Here is a 13294-nt window from a genome sequence, read left to right as displayed (position 1 = left end):
CGTGCAGATACCTGCACCCAGAAACGTCGGGTTAGGGGTGTTTTGCTCAGATGGTGTACGTTATTACAATTATTTCTGTTTAGTATTGAGACAATAAAATCGGACATCTGTTCTGTCTATGTACTGCTGCTACAAAAAGCTTTCCATATAGGATCAATATAGATTGTGCTATGAAAGCATACAAAAAAAGAGAAAACCTCCACATCTTTAAAAATTTCAACCGTCTCTGGCACTAAGCGTCAACAGCAAAAGACAGGTCCCAAAATGTGTGCCATCGTTCCAGCTGATTTGTTAGCCCATAAAAGGGTATTCTGTTACCCTTTTGATGTGCTTCTCTTTGGTAAATTTAATTTCCTATATATCTGCTGGAATGACATATACAACAGTGCAATTACAATTTAGTGTTTTATATCTTGCAGATGATGAATAATACCATACAGTGCTTCCTCTCTCGTTTTCCCATACACGGTATCTCTTCCAAACTTCATTTTTCTCAGGCTTTGTGTTTGCTGTGTCACAGTAAATCCTTCCTCCTGTTGAAATTTCAGTGACTGTTGCAATATTTGTAGGAATGTTCTGTTTACCAAAATCAAAAGTTGTCTCGTTCTGTTCTTGCTATCTGCTACAATTATACAGTTTTAACCAGACAAACCATAAATTATAAGAATTATTATTTCAGACTTAGGTCCACAATATAGTCCCCATTTCTGGTATAAAGCAGCCAAGTGTGCACAGCTTTAAAAGTCAAAGACAAGTAATAATAAAAAATGGCATGGGAAAGGCTGGAAAACTCCTTGGGAGCCAGGTACCATGTTCCTCTTTTTCTGCACCACTTTCCCAAGAATGTTCCAAATAAATTCCTTCTTTCCTATTGGCCCATGTTTTATTCAAGCTTTTTCTCTTGCAAAATTGTGTGTTAATTTTGTGCATGTCCTTTTTGTCCTTTTCTTCTCGATTCCCTCTTTACTTAGGGAATCCCCCTCCCCCCTTATGCCAGGAAGAGAGTCCCACTAAATACAAGTTGAGTTCTTTGCCTTAGAAATCTCATGAATCTCACTGTGTAGCTGTGGGAGAAGGATTGCCACTTTCAGCTCCTGAAGTTACACTGGATGCATGAGAATGTCAATATATAGTCACCACATTTTTGTGTTTGCAAAGAAAAACTTGAAAATATAAAATTTGAAATTTCCATTGTCAATCAACAAGTGTAGGCAGTGACTTTTTAAATAAAATACTAAAAAATGAAAAAAATCCGGACTGATTCTGCTTTTTAATGTTTAGTGTTGGCAGTACACCCTCCTGGTTATATTTACCTTGTGAAGTATTTTTGTGCAGTTTCTGGATTCATTATAAATTATTTTAACGCACACATAAAGAACAGATGTCACCTTCATATGGGTCCCATTTGGAAGCTGCCAGCATTAGTAATGGCAATATAAGAAGAGAGATGAGCTGCCTGGATAAACAAGATACTCGTTCAAGAACCTGAGGTGTAGGCAAGCTCTGGAGTGATGAATGTTGTAACATTTGATCTGCTCCTACCTGTTGTACTTCAAAGGCTCTAGAGTGAGCAGCCTGTACCCAAACTGACTGTATTCCTGCCCTATTTTTGTTAATAGGCAATGACACATCGGACGCACTCATGTGCATTAAAGAAGGCACACGGCACCTCATTCAAATGTGTGTCCCCATTAATAAAGATGCTCAGCAAAGATAATTGCCAAGTTACTTAAGCAAATACGCTTAGAGTGCCATCTAGCCATTAACTTTGGAACCAAGTAACTATTCTTTCATTTTATGTCTCCTAAAAGGCAGCTCTGCCCCTCTACGGTGATGCAGTAATATATACCAAAAGCATTATCCTCAAGTGACTTGATGTCCTTGTGTGAATACCTCCCAATGACTCCAGAGCTGTATTACAGAGACAACTTGCCTTAGAGATGCAAAAATCCGATTTCCTCAAACCTGCAAAGCTTAATATGTTCAACTTCTATTTGGCATTACAACCTTACTTGGAGCTTTCTAACGGTAATGGTTAGTTCTTATATAGCAATTTTAATTAAGGGAGCTCAAATTAAATCATAAAGAAAATTATTCCATGTACAGGGATGGGAAAACTGAAGCATTTGTTGTTAGTCCAGTATCACAACACAGTGACAGGCTCAGAAGAACCCATGTATTTGTCCTAGGCTGCTGCCTGTTCACTCAGCATTACTGTCAGAGGGGGAAGACTGGGGAAGACAGAATTATTCTTTGAGGTAGCTAGAAACCTTTCACTGTAGTGGTTGGAATTACATCTTCCTGTCATTCACTGCTAAGCAGACACTTTTGAGATGTACTCAAAGCCCATGAGAAATTTGTGGAAATCATGAGTACTTCACTTTTAGCTCAGCATTGGAGAAATCCACCCTTTAAGCACCTACCACTCTGTTTTTCTCACTTCCGTAAGTCCATGAGTGTGATGTAATCATCCTCCATTCAAGCAGGTAAAATTGAGGTCAGAATTAGATTACCACCACAACTTTTGAAGTGATAAATGATAGTTTGCAGACAGAATCAGTGAAAATACAGTCTTAGAGGCAGCCAATATCAAGAAGCATCAGGGTTACAGAATAATGTGATATTTGTGTAAGGAGCAGTATTAGCCTAGCCTGAAGGAAAACATACTATTTTCCTCAAAAAGAAAGAAGGCTGATTGGGTGGGGGAGCACATTAAACTGACATATACACACTGGTTATCATTTATAGCTAAAATTTTATTCAAGCTTTTTTTTCTTTCCTCTCAGGTATTGCCATTCCCCTCTTTCACTTTTTCTAAATCCAACCAATGAAACCTCCATCTTGTGGAGTCCACTTCCTGCCGTGCCTTCAGCATGTTTTCTCTTGTCCCAGAGTTCTTCCTATGTCCTGCCTCTGTAGTCCACATGTGTAGGCATCTATGTGGTTTTGAATGTGCGAAGATAAAAGCTAAAGTGGCGAATGGCGTCAAATGCATGTAGACATTGGGCCACTTCAATGGCACCGTGCCCTGTGAGCAAGACCTGAGCCTCAGTTTTCAAGTTTCTCTTGAAAACAGTTGCTCAGTACTCTCTATCTTGCGTACAGTTTTCCCCAATCTATAGTCTGCTTTTTTAACGTACAAAATTCCTCTTCCATTTCTTCTTTTCACTGGTAAGTTGGTACTTCTTGTACTTTTTCCCATGGTCTCGAACAGCTTTCCTGACTATTTGCATCTGAGTGACTCTGTCTACATCTGGTTTCCCTATCTACAAACACAGCACAGAGCCGCGCAAGACTAAGAACCAAAGCGTCACGACTTCTTGCAGCTCTTTTGTCTAGGCTTAGTAGGCTAAGCAGCAAAGTATTTTAAGCCAGCGGCAGCGCTGCTGTACTGCTTCCAGTATTTGAGTCACCACGGGGACCTGTGTGTGCCGACTCTTTGGCCACAGACTTACCCGCAGGGTCAGTGCCTGGTGCGTGTCAGGCCTGTGCAGGGACCTGAGCAGAACACAGCAGTTTAACAGAAATAAATTGAGAAGTTGACCTGAGGAAGTCGCTGTAGAACTACTCTGGGGAGACCTTTACAGCAGTCTACATCCCTCACTGAGTGATATAGCTTACATCAATGAATCTCAAAGGTTTTATAGCTGAATCCTATGGAAAGCTCCTGAAAAAGGAAATAATTATTACAAGGCAGTACCACAACATAAAAGTTGCATAAAATGCTTTCATTGATTTTTTCTTCCATCTTCTTGATTGCATAATAGAAGAATCCCTATTTCTGTGTGCTATTGTCTTCTGAAAATCAATATGTTTATAAAATGCAGCCTTGACAGACAGCATGTCCTCATATCTAACAAAATTACTACCAAGGAGCCATTTTTCTTGCCGCAAAGATGTCTTGAGACATTGTACAGCTGCAGATTGGGTATCTCATTGTAGCCTCTTCATGGGTTTAGCAGGGTGCAGGCAGCTACTGGATCATACCAGATAACTGAGGCTTCACAGATCAGCTCCTTTCTCTACAGTCTGCTCCGTTCTGTTCCCTAATATAACCACAGTTTTATTTTTGTCTTTTTAAAAAGTTTCTTTAGAGTTACAAAGAAAAAAACATCAGATTACCAAATTATCCTTAATTGGTGTGATTTTTTTCTTGTTTAAAAGTAGAAAAAGTAATTTTTTCTGAGATGAGAACGTTCTCCATCTCCTCTAAGCACTGATTCTGAAGTTTTAGTTACAAATCAGGTGGAAACATCATTCGTTTTTTGCAGCTGGAGAGAGCGCCTGAGCAAAGAGAGACAGTAACTAGGTGATGTTTCCCCTGCAGAACATAAAAGTGAGAAGGGCAGCTCCCATTACAATCTGCACACGTTTTGTGCCCTGATGCTCAGAGCAGGTTACGGCTCTTGCTTCCTTGTGGTGTAGAATGGGAAAACACTACTACTTTTTCCTAAATTTGATCCCCATGCCACCTGGACAGTCTAAGTCCTGGGACTTCAGGTATCTCAGTTTTACGTTTTCCTTCTCCTGTGCTGAGTTAGCAAATGGAGGGGGCAGGGGCAGGAGCAGGGGCAGGGGCAGGGGCAGGGGCAGGGGCAGGGGCAGGGGCAGCAGCAGGAGCAGGAGCAGGAGCAGGGGCAGCAAAGCTGGGAGCAGGAGGAACGCGGGTGCTTTCCCTGTCCTGCAGGAACTGCTTTGGCTGCTCTGTATCTTTAAGGGGCTGACCCGATCCCACGGTGAGGCATTATAAAGGCAGGTAAGCAGCAGTGCCCTGATCAAAGAGCTGAGAGCAAAGCGGGGTGCAGCTCCCCTATAATGACTGCCCTCCACAGTTGGGGATATGGGCAGGATGACGGTAGGTTATAGCGTTTCTGTGCTGCATCTCTCTCTCTTCCCCCACTCATTTTCTTTCTAGAACTGTTGTCTGAGCCCTGCAGAGCTGCCTGCATTTCCATGCAAGATCAAGTATATACAGCAGGTAATTAATTACTTTATTGATAATAACTAGCACCCAGAAAGTGGCCCCAAAAGATGCACAAACTTACGCCTGCCGCCTTTCATTGTTGCGATCAATGTTCCAAAACTGAGGGAAGTAGTACCAAGTGGTTTTTTTTTCAGGCTGCAGATATTACAGATGGGTCCCTTTCCAAAAAGCTGTTATGAAAAGGATTAACTCTGTGTGTCTCTCCAAAAGCAATTATTTTAAGTAAAGAAGATTTAGTAGAGCAGTAATAGATCTTCTGATCCTGTGCAGCTGTTGAAATGTGATATCTAGGCTTTCATAGAAGTGAATAAAATGAGGTATATGTTATATATTTCTAGAACATCAATAAATTGTACAGATCAGTATTGGAGATCTTTTACAGAACAATTTATGCTTTCTGATTTGACAGTTTTTAATTTAGTCATCCTCCTTTGCTTCCCACCTCCAAGAATGTGTGTCACAGAGTGAGAGGATATGTGAAGCTACTGAAAGATTCCTACAACAGTGTTTTATAGCACCTGTATCCTTTACAGAGAAGGATGGATGAGTGACTGGTGGTGTCCAGCAAGACAATCATTCACATAACCTTCAGGAGTGTCTCTCTCTTTTGACAACACTTATTTTGGCTGCTGAGTGTCTAATGAGTCTTTTGCACAACCTTCAGGAGCCAGTCTCTCTCTTTTAACAGCAATTATTTTAGTTTCGGTGAGTCCAGAAGCAAGCCTGAATGCTAAGTGAAGCTGGTTAGTGCTAGTAGATAGTGTTATGGTTTGGCTATATAGGTAGTAGTAACAAAGCTATGTATATTCCTACAAAGCTCGTAAGAGACAAATTACATTGCCTAAGCTTGTGTAACAGCATTTAAATCCTAAATCTGCTTTATAGGCAGGCTGAGAAAAGATACCATTTTGTAAGCCTAGCATTTTCAGAAAATGCCAAAGACAAATAAGAATCTAACAGAGCACTGGTTTTGTTACATAAACCGAAGGAGGGTAAATACCTGTGCTTGATTAAAAAAAGTTTCCGCTTCTGAAAGTATGTGAGACTGCTACAATTAAAAATGTGCTTCTTGGGAATCTTAAAGTAAAATTGTTACTGTTAATACTTTCTGAACATAAGCAGTAGAAGAGTTTGATTGTTTCTTGCACTACCTATATTAAAGTAGAAAAAGAAGTGGTCAGAATAAGTAATTCTTTGATACAGATAAGGTTTTGTTATCTCAAACAGCATAAGAATGTTCCAGCTCTGGCAGCAGAGCACTGTGTTATTAAATTGGTCTTTCTCCCCACTCTATTGGGGTCAGGAAGTCCAAAAATGTTAATTATCACACCCTACCCTTTACTCAGGGCATAATGGGCATGAGTGAAGAATGAAGCTGCCTCAAAGATTTACTGCAGTCATAAAATGGTTTTAAAAATAACTGCATAGTCAGTAGCTAAGAGATTGAGTCATCTGCATCTAATTTGAATCACCGGAGCTTTTACACTATCTTTCCCAGGAAGAATTAAATGCTCTTTCTTTGGAGGAGTGTATGTGTGCATGCAAGTGTGTTTATACCTGCACCCACCTTGGAAGGTCTTCAGGCACCTTAGCAATGTAATTACAAACTGCAGAAAACTAGTGGCACAAGTAACTGAAGATACAGCAGTCTGTTGATGTGCTGTGTTTTTCTCAGTGTGTTTTGTACAAGATATTTGAATCCCCCATCTTGCTGCAGCCTGTTTGTGCTAATAAAAACACACCAGCTTAGAATTTAAGCGAACTTCTTGGATACCAAACTTTCAAGTCACTCCTGCTCAGCAAGCTTTGCTTCAAGCCTCATGAAAACCTGTAATAATTACTTTGTGTAGAGTAGGAAGAAATTCATGGTGCTTTTCTTTCTTTCCTTTTGAAGGACCTTCAGAGTGGCACAAATCTTATCCTATTGCCAAAGGGAACCGGCAGTCACCTATTGATATAGTTTCTGCAAGAGCAGTTTATGACCCTAATCTGAAGCCACTTGTTATCTCCTATGAATCATGTACATCTCTCAACATCTCCAACAATGGCCATTCGGTTATGGTTGAGTTTGAAGATACTGATGACAAGACAGGTGAGACTAACACACAGCCAACTAACTCACAATACCATTTTGTGACTTAGGAAGGGAAACAAGTACATCCTGTATAGTATATTTTATATTATGTATGATTTCAGTTTAGAATAAGGCATATCACCAGAGCCCTTTATATTTTGTTGTCTTAAGCCTCACATTTGTCTTCACTTGCGCCTCTCTAGCAATGCAATATTGCACAGCAGAATAGTGTTTCTGCATTGGGAAAAGCTCTTGCATCAGGAAAATCAGAAGTTTGTTTGCAGTGCTTCCCTTTTAAATGGGGATTGTCAGTTTGCTAGACAGGGAAACAATGCAACTCTCCAGCACTCCTAGACCACATCCAGATGCAGAGTACCCTCCTCACTGCCCTGTTTCCATGATCATCCAAATTGAAGATGCTAGTACACGTGCCAGCTCTGTTGGGCTCGCTGCCTGGTTTCCATCCACAGGGGTAGGGAAGAGAAGAGGATTAGCAGAGATCGGGTCATACAGTGTGGTCATCATAATCATAGTCTACTACACCAAGTTGTATCTGGACCAGTCACTAACTGTTACCTTGCATTGTTTTATTCCTTCCTCCCTGCCTCATAGCAGTTCACTATTTTCAGAAACTATAAAAACTTCAGCTAATTCTGAGTTGGTAGCAGCCTATGGATGTTGGACTATCTGCAGTTGTATATTATTCTTGTCTCTTAGCTCTTGGCAGAGAATATAAAATGCTTTAAGTGATTGATTACTTCTGTTAATTCTATGTCCATGGTAGACGTTGCTTTTACATCTGGGGGATAGGGGAAGAGCATTCAAATGGAGATGAAGTAGCTGATAAATGGAAAGAGTACTTTAAAAAGACACTGAACAATTTTTAAACCTGTCAGCTGATTTCATCTTCTATTTGGGTGTGTTTATTGATTCTAGCTAAATAGGATATCCTAGATACTCAAGTTACTACTTCACAGAAGTGACTTGTGTGTGCTGGTAACCCTTTGAAATAAGGCCTGGGGGTTAATTCCAGCCATTTTGTTTTAAAACTTCTCTTCTGGAATGAATCTAAAACTGCCCAACGAAATGATCAGGTTTTCAAGTATCTTTACTGAATTTGAAGAAAAGATTGGATGTGCATTTTCCAACATCTTAACCAAACAGATCCATTAAGCATGTCACAGTACAAAGATAATTTGTAAAATATATACCTGGAAGTATTACCTTAGCTTGCTAACTACTCTTGTGCAATTCTAAGCTGAACTATATCTATGTAACAGTGAACTTTATCCAGCTTTATAAGTTTAACATCATCTATTACTCTGCATTTAGAGATACAGACTCAGAGCACATGCAGGAATGAAGACCTCTGCCCTTTCTACACTAAGCATATGCCTTGTTTTAATAACACTTTCAAGGAAGAAGATTGCTAGGAGTGGAAAACACAGTTTAAAGTGTTTCTAGTTGTGTTGAAATAGATCTAGTGACTCACAGCTCTGCATAAATGGCACAACAAAATTTTGACAGTAACCCATCATAGCTAGATTTATTAAAATAATGTTTAAGACAGGCAGTGCATTCCATTGCTAAGTTCAGAAAAACATACTAGGAGGTACTTATAATTAATACTAAAACCTTTGCTTTGGCAAGGCCAGTTCCATGCAAAAAAGCCAACTGGAACTAGGCACATGTGGTAGCATTGTGCGAGCCTCAGGTTTAATTTTTTTTTTAATAAAATGGTACAGACTACACTGAGGATAAGTGCTTTACAGATACCAAATGTAATTTTAATATTCTTAATATAAGACTTCAATCAGGTTTTCATGTCTGTTGGGAAAAATTTATTTGATTGAGTGCCATATAGAATTGCAGGAGCATTACTGATGCTGTTGATAAAGTATCTTCTATAGGTGACATCTTAAACATTCATCTGTTCTTAAGTGTTATTTCTAAATGATGTATGAAGTTTCTTGGTAGCATTTCCTCACCTTTATAAGGTGATTTGAGATTCTGAATGGTGTCATGTAAAGTACAAGCTATTATATTACCTCTTTTATGGGATCAGGTATTTAAAGGAAACAGAATGTAGATAACCTCCATAGGAAGGGAAGACACTCTGAAGAGGAAATACTTAGCTGAATTGCCTACCTGATGCTCAAGGTGTCTACACTCTCTTGCACAAAATCTCAAGTAGCACTGTCAAAAATATTTTAGGTACATGAGTTTCAAATTGAGATTTTTTTTTTAATATTCAACTTGAATTTATTGTGTTTAACAAGAAAGGCATAATCAAATGAAGCTACCACATCTTCATATGTCAAATATACTCTTTCAAAAAAGCTACAAAATTCTGTACAAGAAGCCACTCAACTTTTTTTTTTAATTAAAATTTTTACATGAATTCAGGTACTTTCCATTAAGAAATCCAACCCTTCTAAATGTCTGGAAGATGCATATCTTGGATATTGGCAAATGGGAGACGCTGCTAGCTTTTTTTTTTCCCAGTATTGTGCCAACAGTGGTTATTTTTTACTAATAGGAAGCTAAAAAGCCAGCATGCTTAAGCTTTTTCCTCTTTTTTTTTTCTGCCTAGCAATCAGTGGCGGTCCCTTTGAGAATCCATTTCGGCTAAAGCAGTTTCACTTTCACTGGGGCACAAAGCACAGCCAGGGATCGGAGCATACAATTGATGGCAAACCTTTTCCATGTGAGGTAATGATGTGTTTTTACAGATGGGATTAATTCATGCAAATGCTGTTGACAAATGACTTTGTCTGCAGTGGGGACTGCATGCCCCTTAGGATTCTGACTGCTTACTCCTCATGGTTAGGTCAGCTCCTTACACTGAAGTTATCTGTTGATCACCCTGGTTTTTAGAAAGTGAACTTATCACCCCAGTGCAGCCCTTTCTCCAAGATTCTCGGTTGTCTTATCCTATTCAACAGGACACAGCTAGCCCCACAGTTTAGCTGCTGTGCTCACGCAGCACCTCTAACAGCCCTTTGCTGCATAGTTTAGCCTGCTGCACACAACTGATTACATCCTTTTACTTGCACAGATGGGGAAGATATACTGACAGACAATGCTCAGAAGCCATGTACAGCTCCGCTACCTGGCACAGTTAGCTTAGGCTTCAGCTGATGATCATGACCTGTGAAATGACCATGCTGGTGCTATTCATAGCTTAGAAATGGCTTCCTCTGAGGCCTCTTGAGAGTTCTACAAAGCTAGGCCAAGGCCCAGGCCTTTCCCAGCACAATCTATCCCAAATATGACAGTAGCATAGCATCCTGGAGTCTGTCAGTGAGTACTGGAGCATAGCGCTTCATTGGATGAATGCCCATACCATGGAAGGTGAGTTGCAGGTTAATGCCCGATTTATCTCAAATTAAGGCTGATATGTAGAAGCTTTGTTTAGTGTCTGTCCATGCTTATGGACCAGTCCAAAAGACTGAACTTGCTCATCTTTCCAAAGATGCCTTTGGAGCAAAACCTACATTCTGTTATGAATGACCTTTAGTGTCAATATGAGACAACCTATGTTCACAGCTTCTATCACTAATTTGTTTAATTCTTATCTGTTATTTTTCTTGAAAGCTCCACTTAGTTCACTGGAATGCCAAAAAATATGCAACATTTGGAGAAGCAGCAGCAGCTCCAGATGGCTTGGCAGTAGTTGGTGTTTTCTTGGAGGTAAGAATCACAAAAATAGCACGTTTGCATGATGAAAAGCATTATGCTGTCAAGTGTTTGAGAACCAAGCCACGTATTTAAGAAGTACTTAAGGAAAACAGATGACTTATTGGAAGCATAACTCACTGCAAATTGCTGTTAAGCTTACTTTAGAAGGAATGTTGAGATTTGGGTAAGAAAACAACACCTATTCACAGCATAATAATAGTCATTCTTATTTAACCTGTCTTTTCCATTATTTTAGATTGGGAAAGAACATGCCAATATGAACAGACTCACTGATGCTCTGTACATGGTAAAATTTAAAGTAAGTTTTAAGCTCTTTAAATTTAATTGTTTCTGGGATAGCATTTAAAAATCAAGCTCATGTACATGTTTGAGACAAAAATGGAAAAATCACCCACCACAAATCCTCCCATCATTAGAACATCACTGTAGCTGTGTTCTCCTCTTCCCCTCCAAAGTTCAGCTCATTTGCCTAATCTCAGGTGCCTCCCAAGGCTGTGCAGACCCTCCTGGTGATTCAGAGGTTCAACCTTTCCCAGTGTATCTAAAAGCAAAAGCTCCATGACCCTTCAGGCTTGGTGCCTACACTCAACAAAATAATCCTTTTCCACTGAGCGTAGCCTTGAACAAGTCAAAGCTGGCTGTCTATCTTCTGCTGCACAGCTCTGTCAGGGCACAATCTTAATGAGGTCCTGAGCTCATCTATTCTTACAGGGATACCTGAAGGTGGTCTTTAACCAGAGAGCTTGGCTGAAGAGTGATACCTGTGGCACTTTCTCAAGTGCCAACTGATTAGACCGCTACAAATGTTACCCTTTCTGGATTTACATGAGGTTAATGCATTCTATAATATGCATAAGTTCTAATCTGCAAAATAAACTATATCTAATACTTGAGTGGGCATATTATTTCCTGCTCCTCTGTATATACTTGTGAAAGACAGGAAATGAAGGCAGTTACACAGCAATATATAGCCGGCAGACACTAAAAAATACTTTGATGCTTAAGTGATTTCTTCCACTTGCAGGAAAGAAATAGTCATCCCTCAGTTGTAGCGATGGAAGGTCTGCAGGTTTGCTGCTGGGGATAAGCTGCTCACTCTGTTCCTTATAAGCAATTTTACAGACAATTGGACAGTGCTTTCTGAGTGACTAAGCACCTTTCGGATACAGGCTGAAAAATCTTGCCCTAGACTGTGGTAGTTAAGGTAATCACTACTTCAGGCAGCACCTCCTCCTATTTCTACTGGTCTTTTGGTTGATCCACCTTCCTCTAAAATTAGACTTGAAGATTTGGTTTTTAAAGCCAATTATTTGTCCTAGCAGACAATGACTGTTTGGGGCCAAGTTCTCCATAGTTTCAAGTTTTCTACTGAAATAGATGGAAAGCGTAGAAAATAGAAAGTAATGAGACAAGGAATTCTGACACAATATTATCTATAGCTCACACTGAGCACTATGTACAGAATACCCTTCCTGCATTATTTTCAGACATTTGTGATAAGAGCTGAATTTTGGTAGAGGCAATGGGGCAAGAACTCGAAGTCCAGTAGGCCAGCAGCAGGCATTGCTCTTGCCATGCTACTCTTAGGTAACAGTTGTTATAAGGCAGCAAAACTTTTATAGACTTTTCTTTTTTACTTTCCCCTACTTCTTAATATTACTTTAGCATTTTTTTCCTCTTTCAAAAAGTGTTCTTTAACCTGCACTTAAAAGTAAAACTAAATTTCAAGTATCAATTTTTTTTTTCCAGGGAGCAAAAGCTCAATTTAAAAGCTTCAATCCCAAATGTCTCCTGCCTTTGAGTCTAGATTATTGGACATACCTTGGTTCTTTGACAACACCACCCCTTAATGAGAGTGTAACATGGATAGTGTTGAAAGAACCCATCAGAATTTCTGAGAAACAGGTAAACTTTTGATACTCCTCTAGTTCTTGTAGGATTCAACATTGGATAAACGGGCAGTGACTGTTTTGATTTGCAATGGGGCTAAGTTAAAAGGCATGTGAATAATCAGTCCATTCAATAATCAGGGCTTCTGTGTTTTTCTGTTAATACTTTCTAGGATCCTTGCTTGAACCTGTTCTATTAACAGATTAAAATGTACTGAACACTTTCCTTTGGTCCTTTTTAAAAAACATTAATATTGATTGCCCTCTTAAGCAGTAAATTATTTCACCTGAATTTACAGCTGGAGAAATTCCGCATGCTCTTCTTCACTGATGAGGAAGACCAGAGGATCCAAATGGTGAATAATTTTCGCCCCCCTCAGCCTCTTAAGGGGAGAGTAGTTCGAGCTTCCTTCAAGGCCTGAAGGAAATCAATAATAGCCCTGAGATATCCAAGAGCTTCCACATCTGAGATGCTATAAACAGAAACTCTGGTCTTGAGATCAGTCATGGAACACACAAGATAGCCATTTCCACAAACATTCTACTTGGAGGGGGACAATCTTCTGATTTTATATTTCATTAGAATTCCTCATTCTTTTGAGAAATGGGATCTTTTTAACTAGCCCTTTTTAATATAAGGGATAG

At 39.6% G+C, this 13294-nt stretch overlaps 1 protein-coding gene across 1 annotated transcript; it reads left to right on the top strand.

Moving 5' to 3' along the window:
• Positions 1-4815: 4815 nt before the first annotated feature.
• On the top strand, positions 4816-13071 carry CA7 (carbonic anhydrase 7). Its single transcript, XM_009488301.2, has 7 exons — positions 4816-4855; positions 6879-7076; positions 9652-9770; positions 10656-10751; positions 10996-11058; positions 12510-12665; positions 12949-13071. Exons 1-7 carry the CDS (start codon positions 4816-4818, stop codon positions 13069-13071), a joined length of 795 nt encoding a protein of 264 aa, XP_009486576.1.
• The last annotated feature ends 223 nt before the right edge of the window (positions 13072-13294 follow it).

Source organism: Pelecanus crispus, chromosome 8 (genome assembly GCF_030463565.1).
Source record: "Pelecanus crispus isolate bPelCri1 chromosome 8, bPelCri1.pri, whole genome shotgun sequence".
Taxonomy (NCBI): domain Eukaryota; kingdom Metazoa; phylum Chordata; class Aves; order Pelecaniformes; family Pelecanidae; genus Pelecanus; species Pelecanus crispus.
The sequence above is the reverse complement of the archived record's forward strand: the minus strand, read 5'-3'. Positions and strand labels throughout refer to the sequence as shown.

Coding starts and splice junctions, on each gene's coding strand:
- CA7 (XM_009488301.2), top strand. CDS start 4,816: ATGACTGCCCTCCACAGTTGGGGATATGGGCAGGATGACG. Junction 7,077..9,651: donor AGATACTGATGACAAGACAG/GTGAGACTAACA, acceptor TTTTCTGCCTAG/CAATCAGTGGCGGTCCCTTT. Junction 10,752..10,995: donor TAGTTGGTGTTTTCTTGGAG/GTAAGAATCACA, acceptor CCATTATTTTAG/ATTGGGAAAGAACATGCCAA.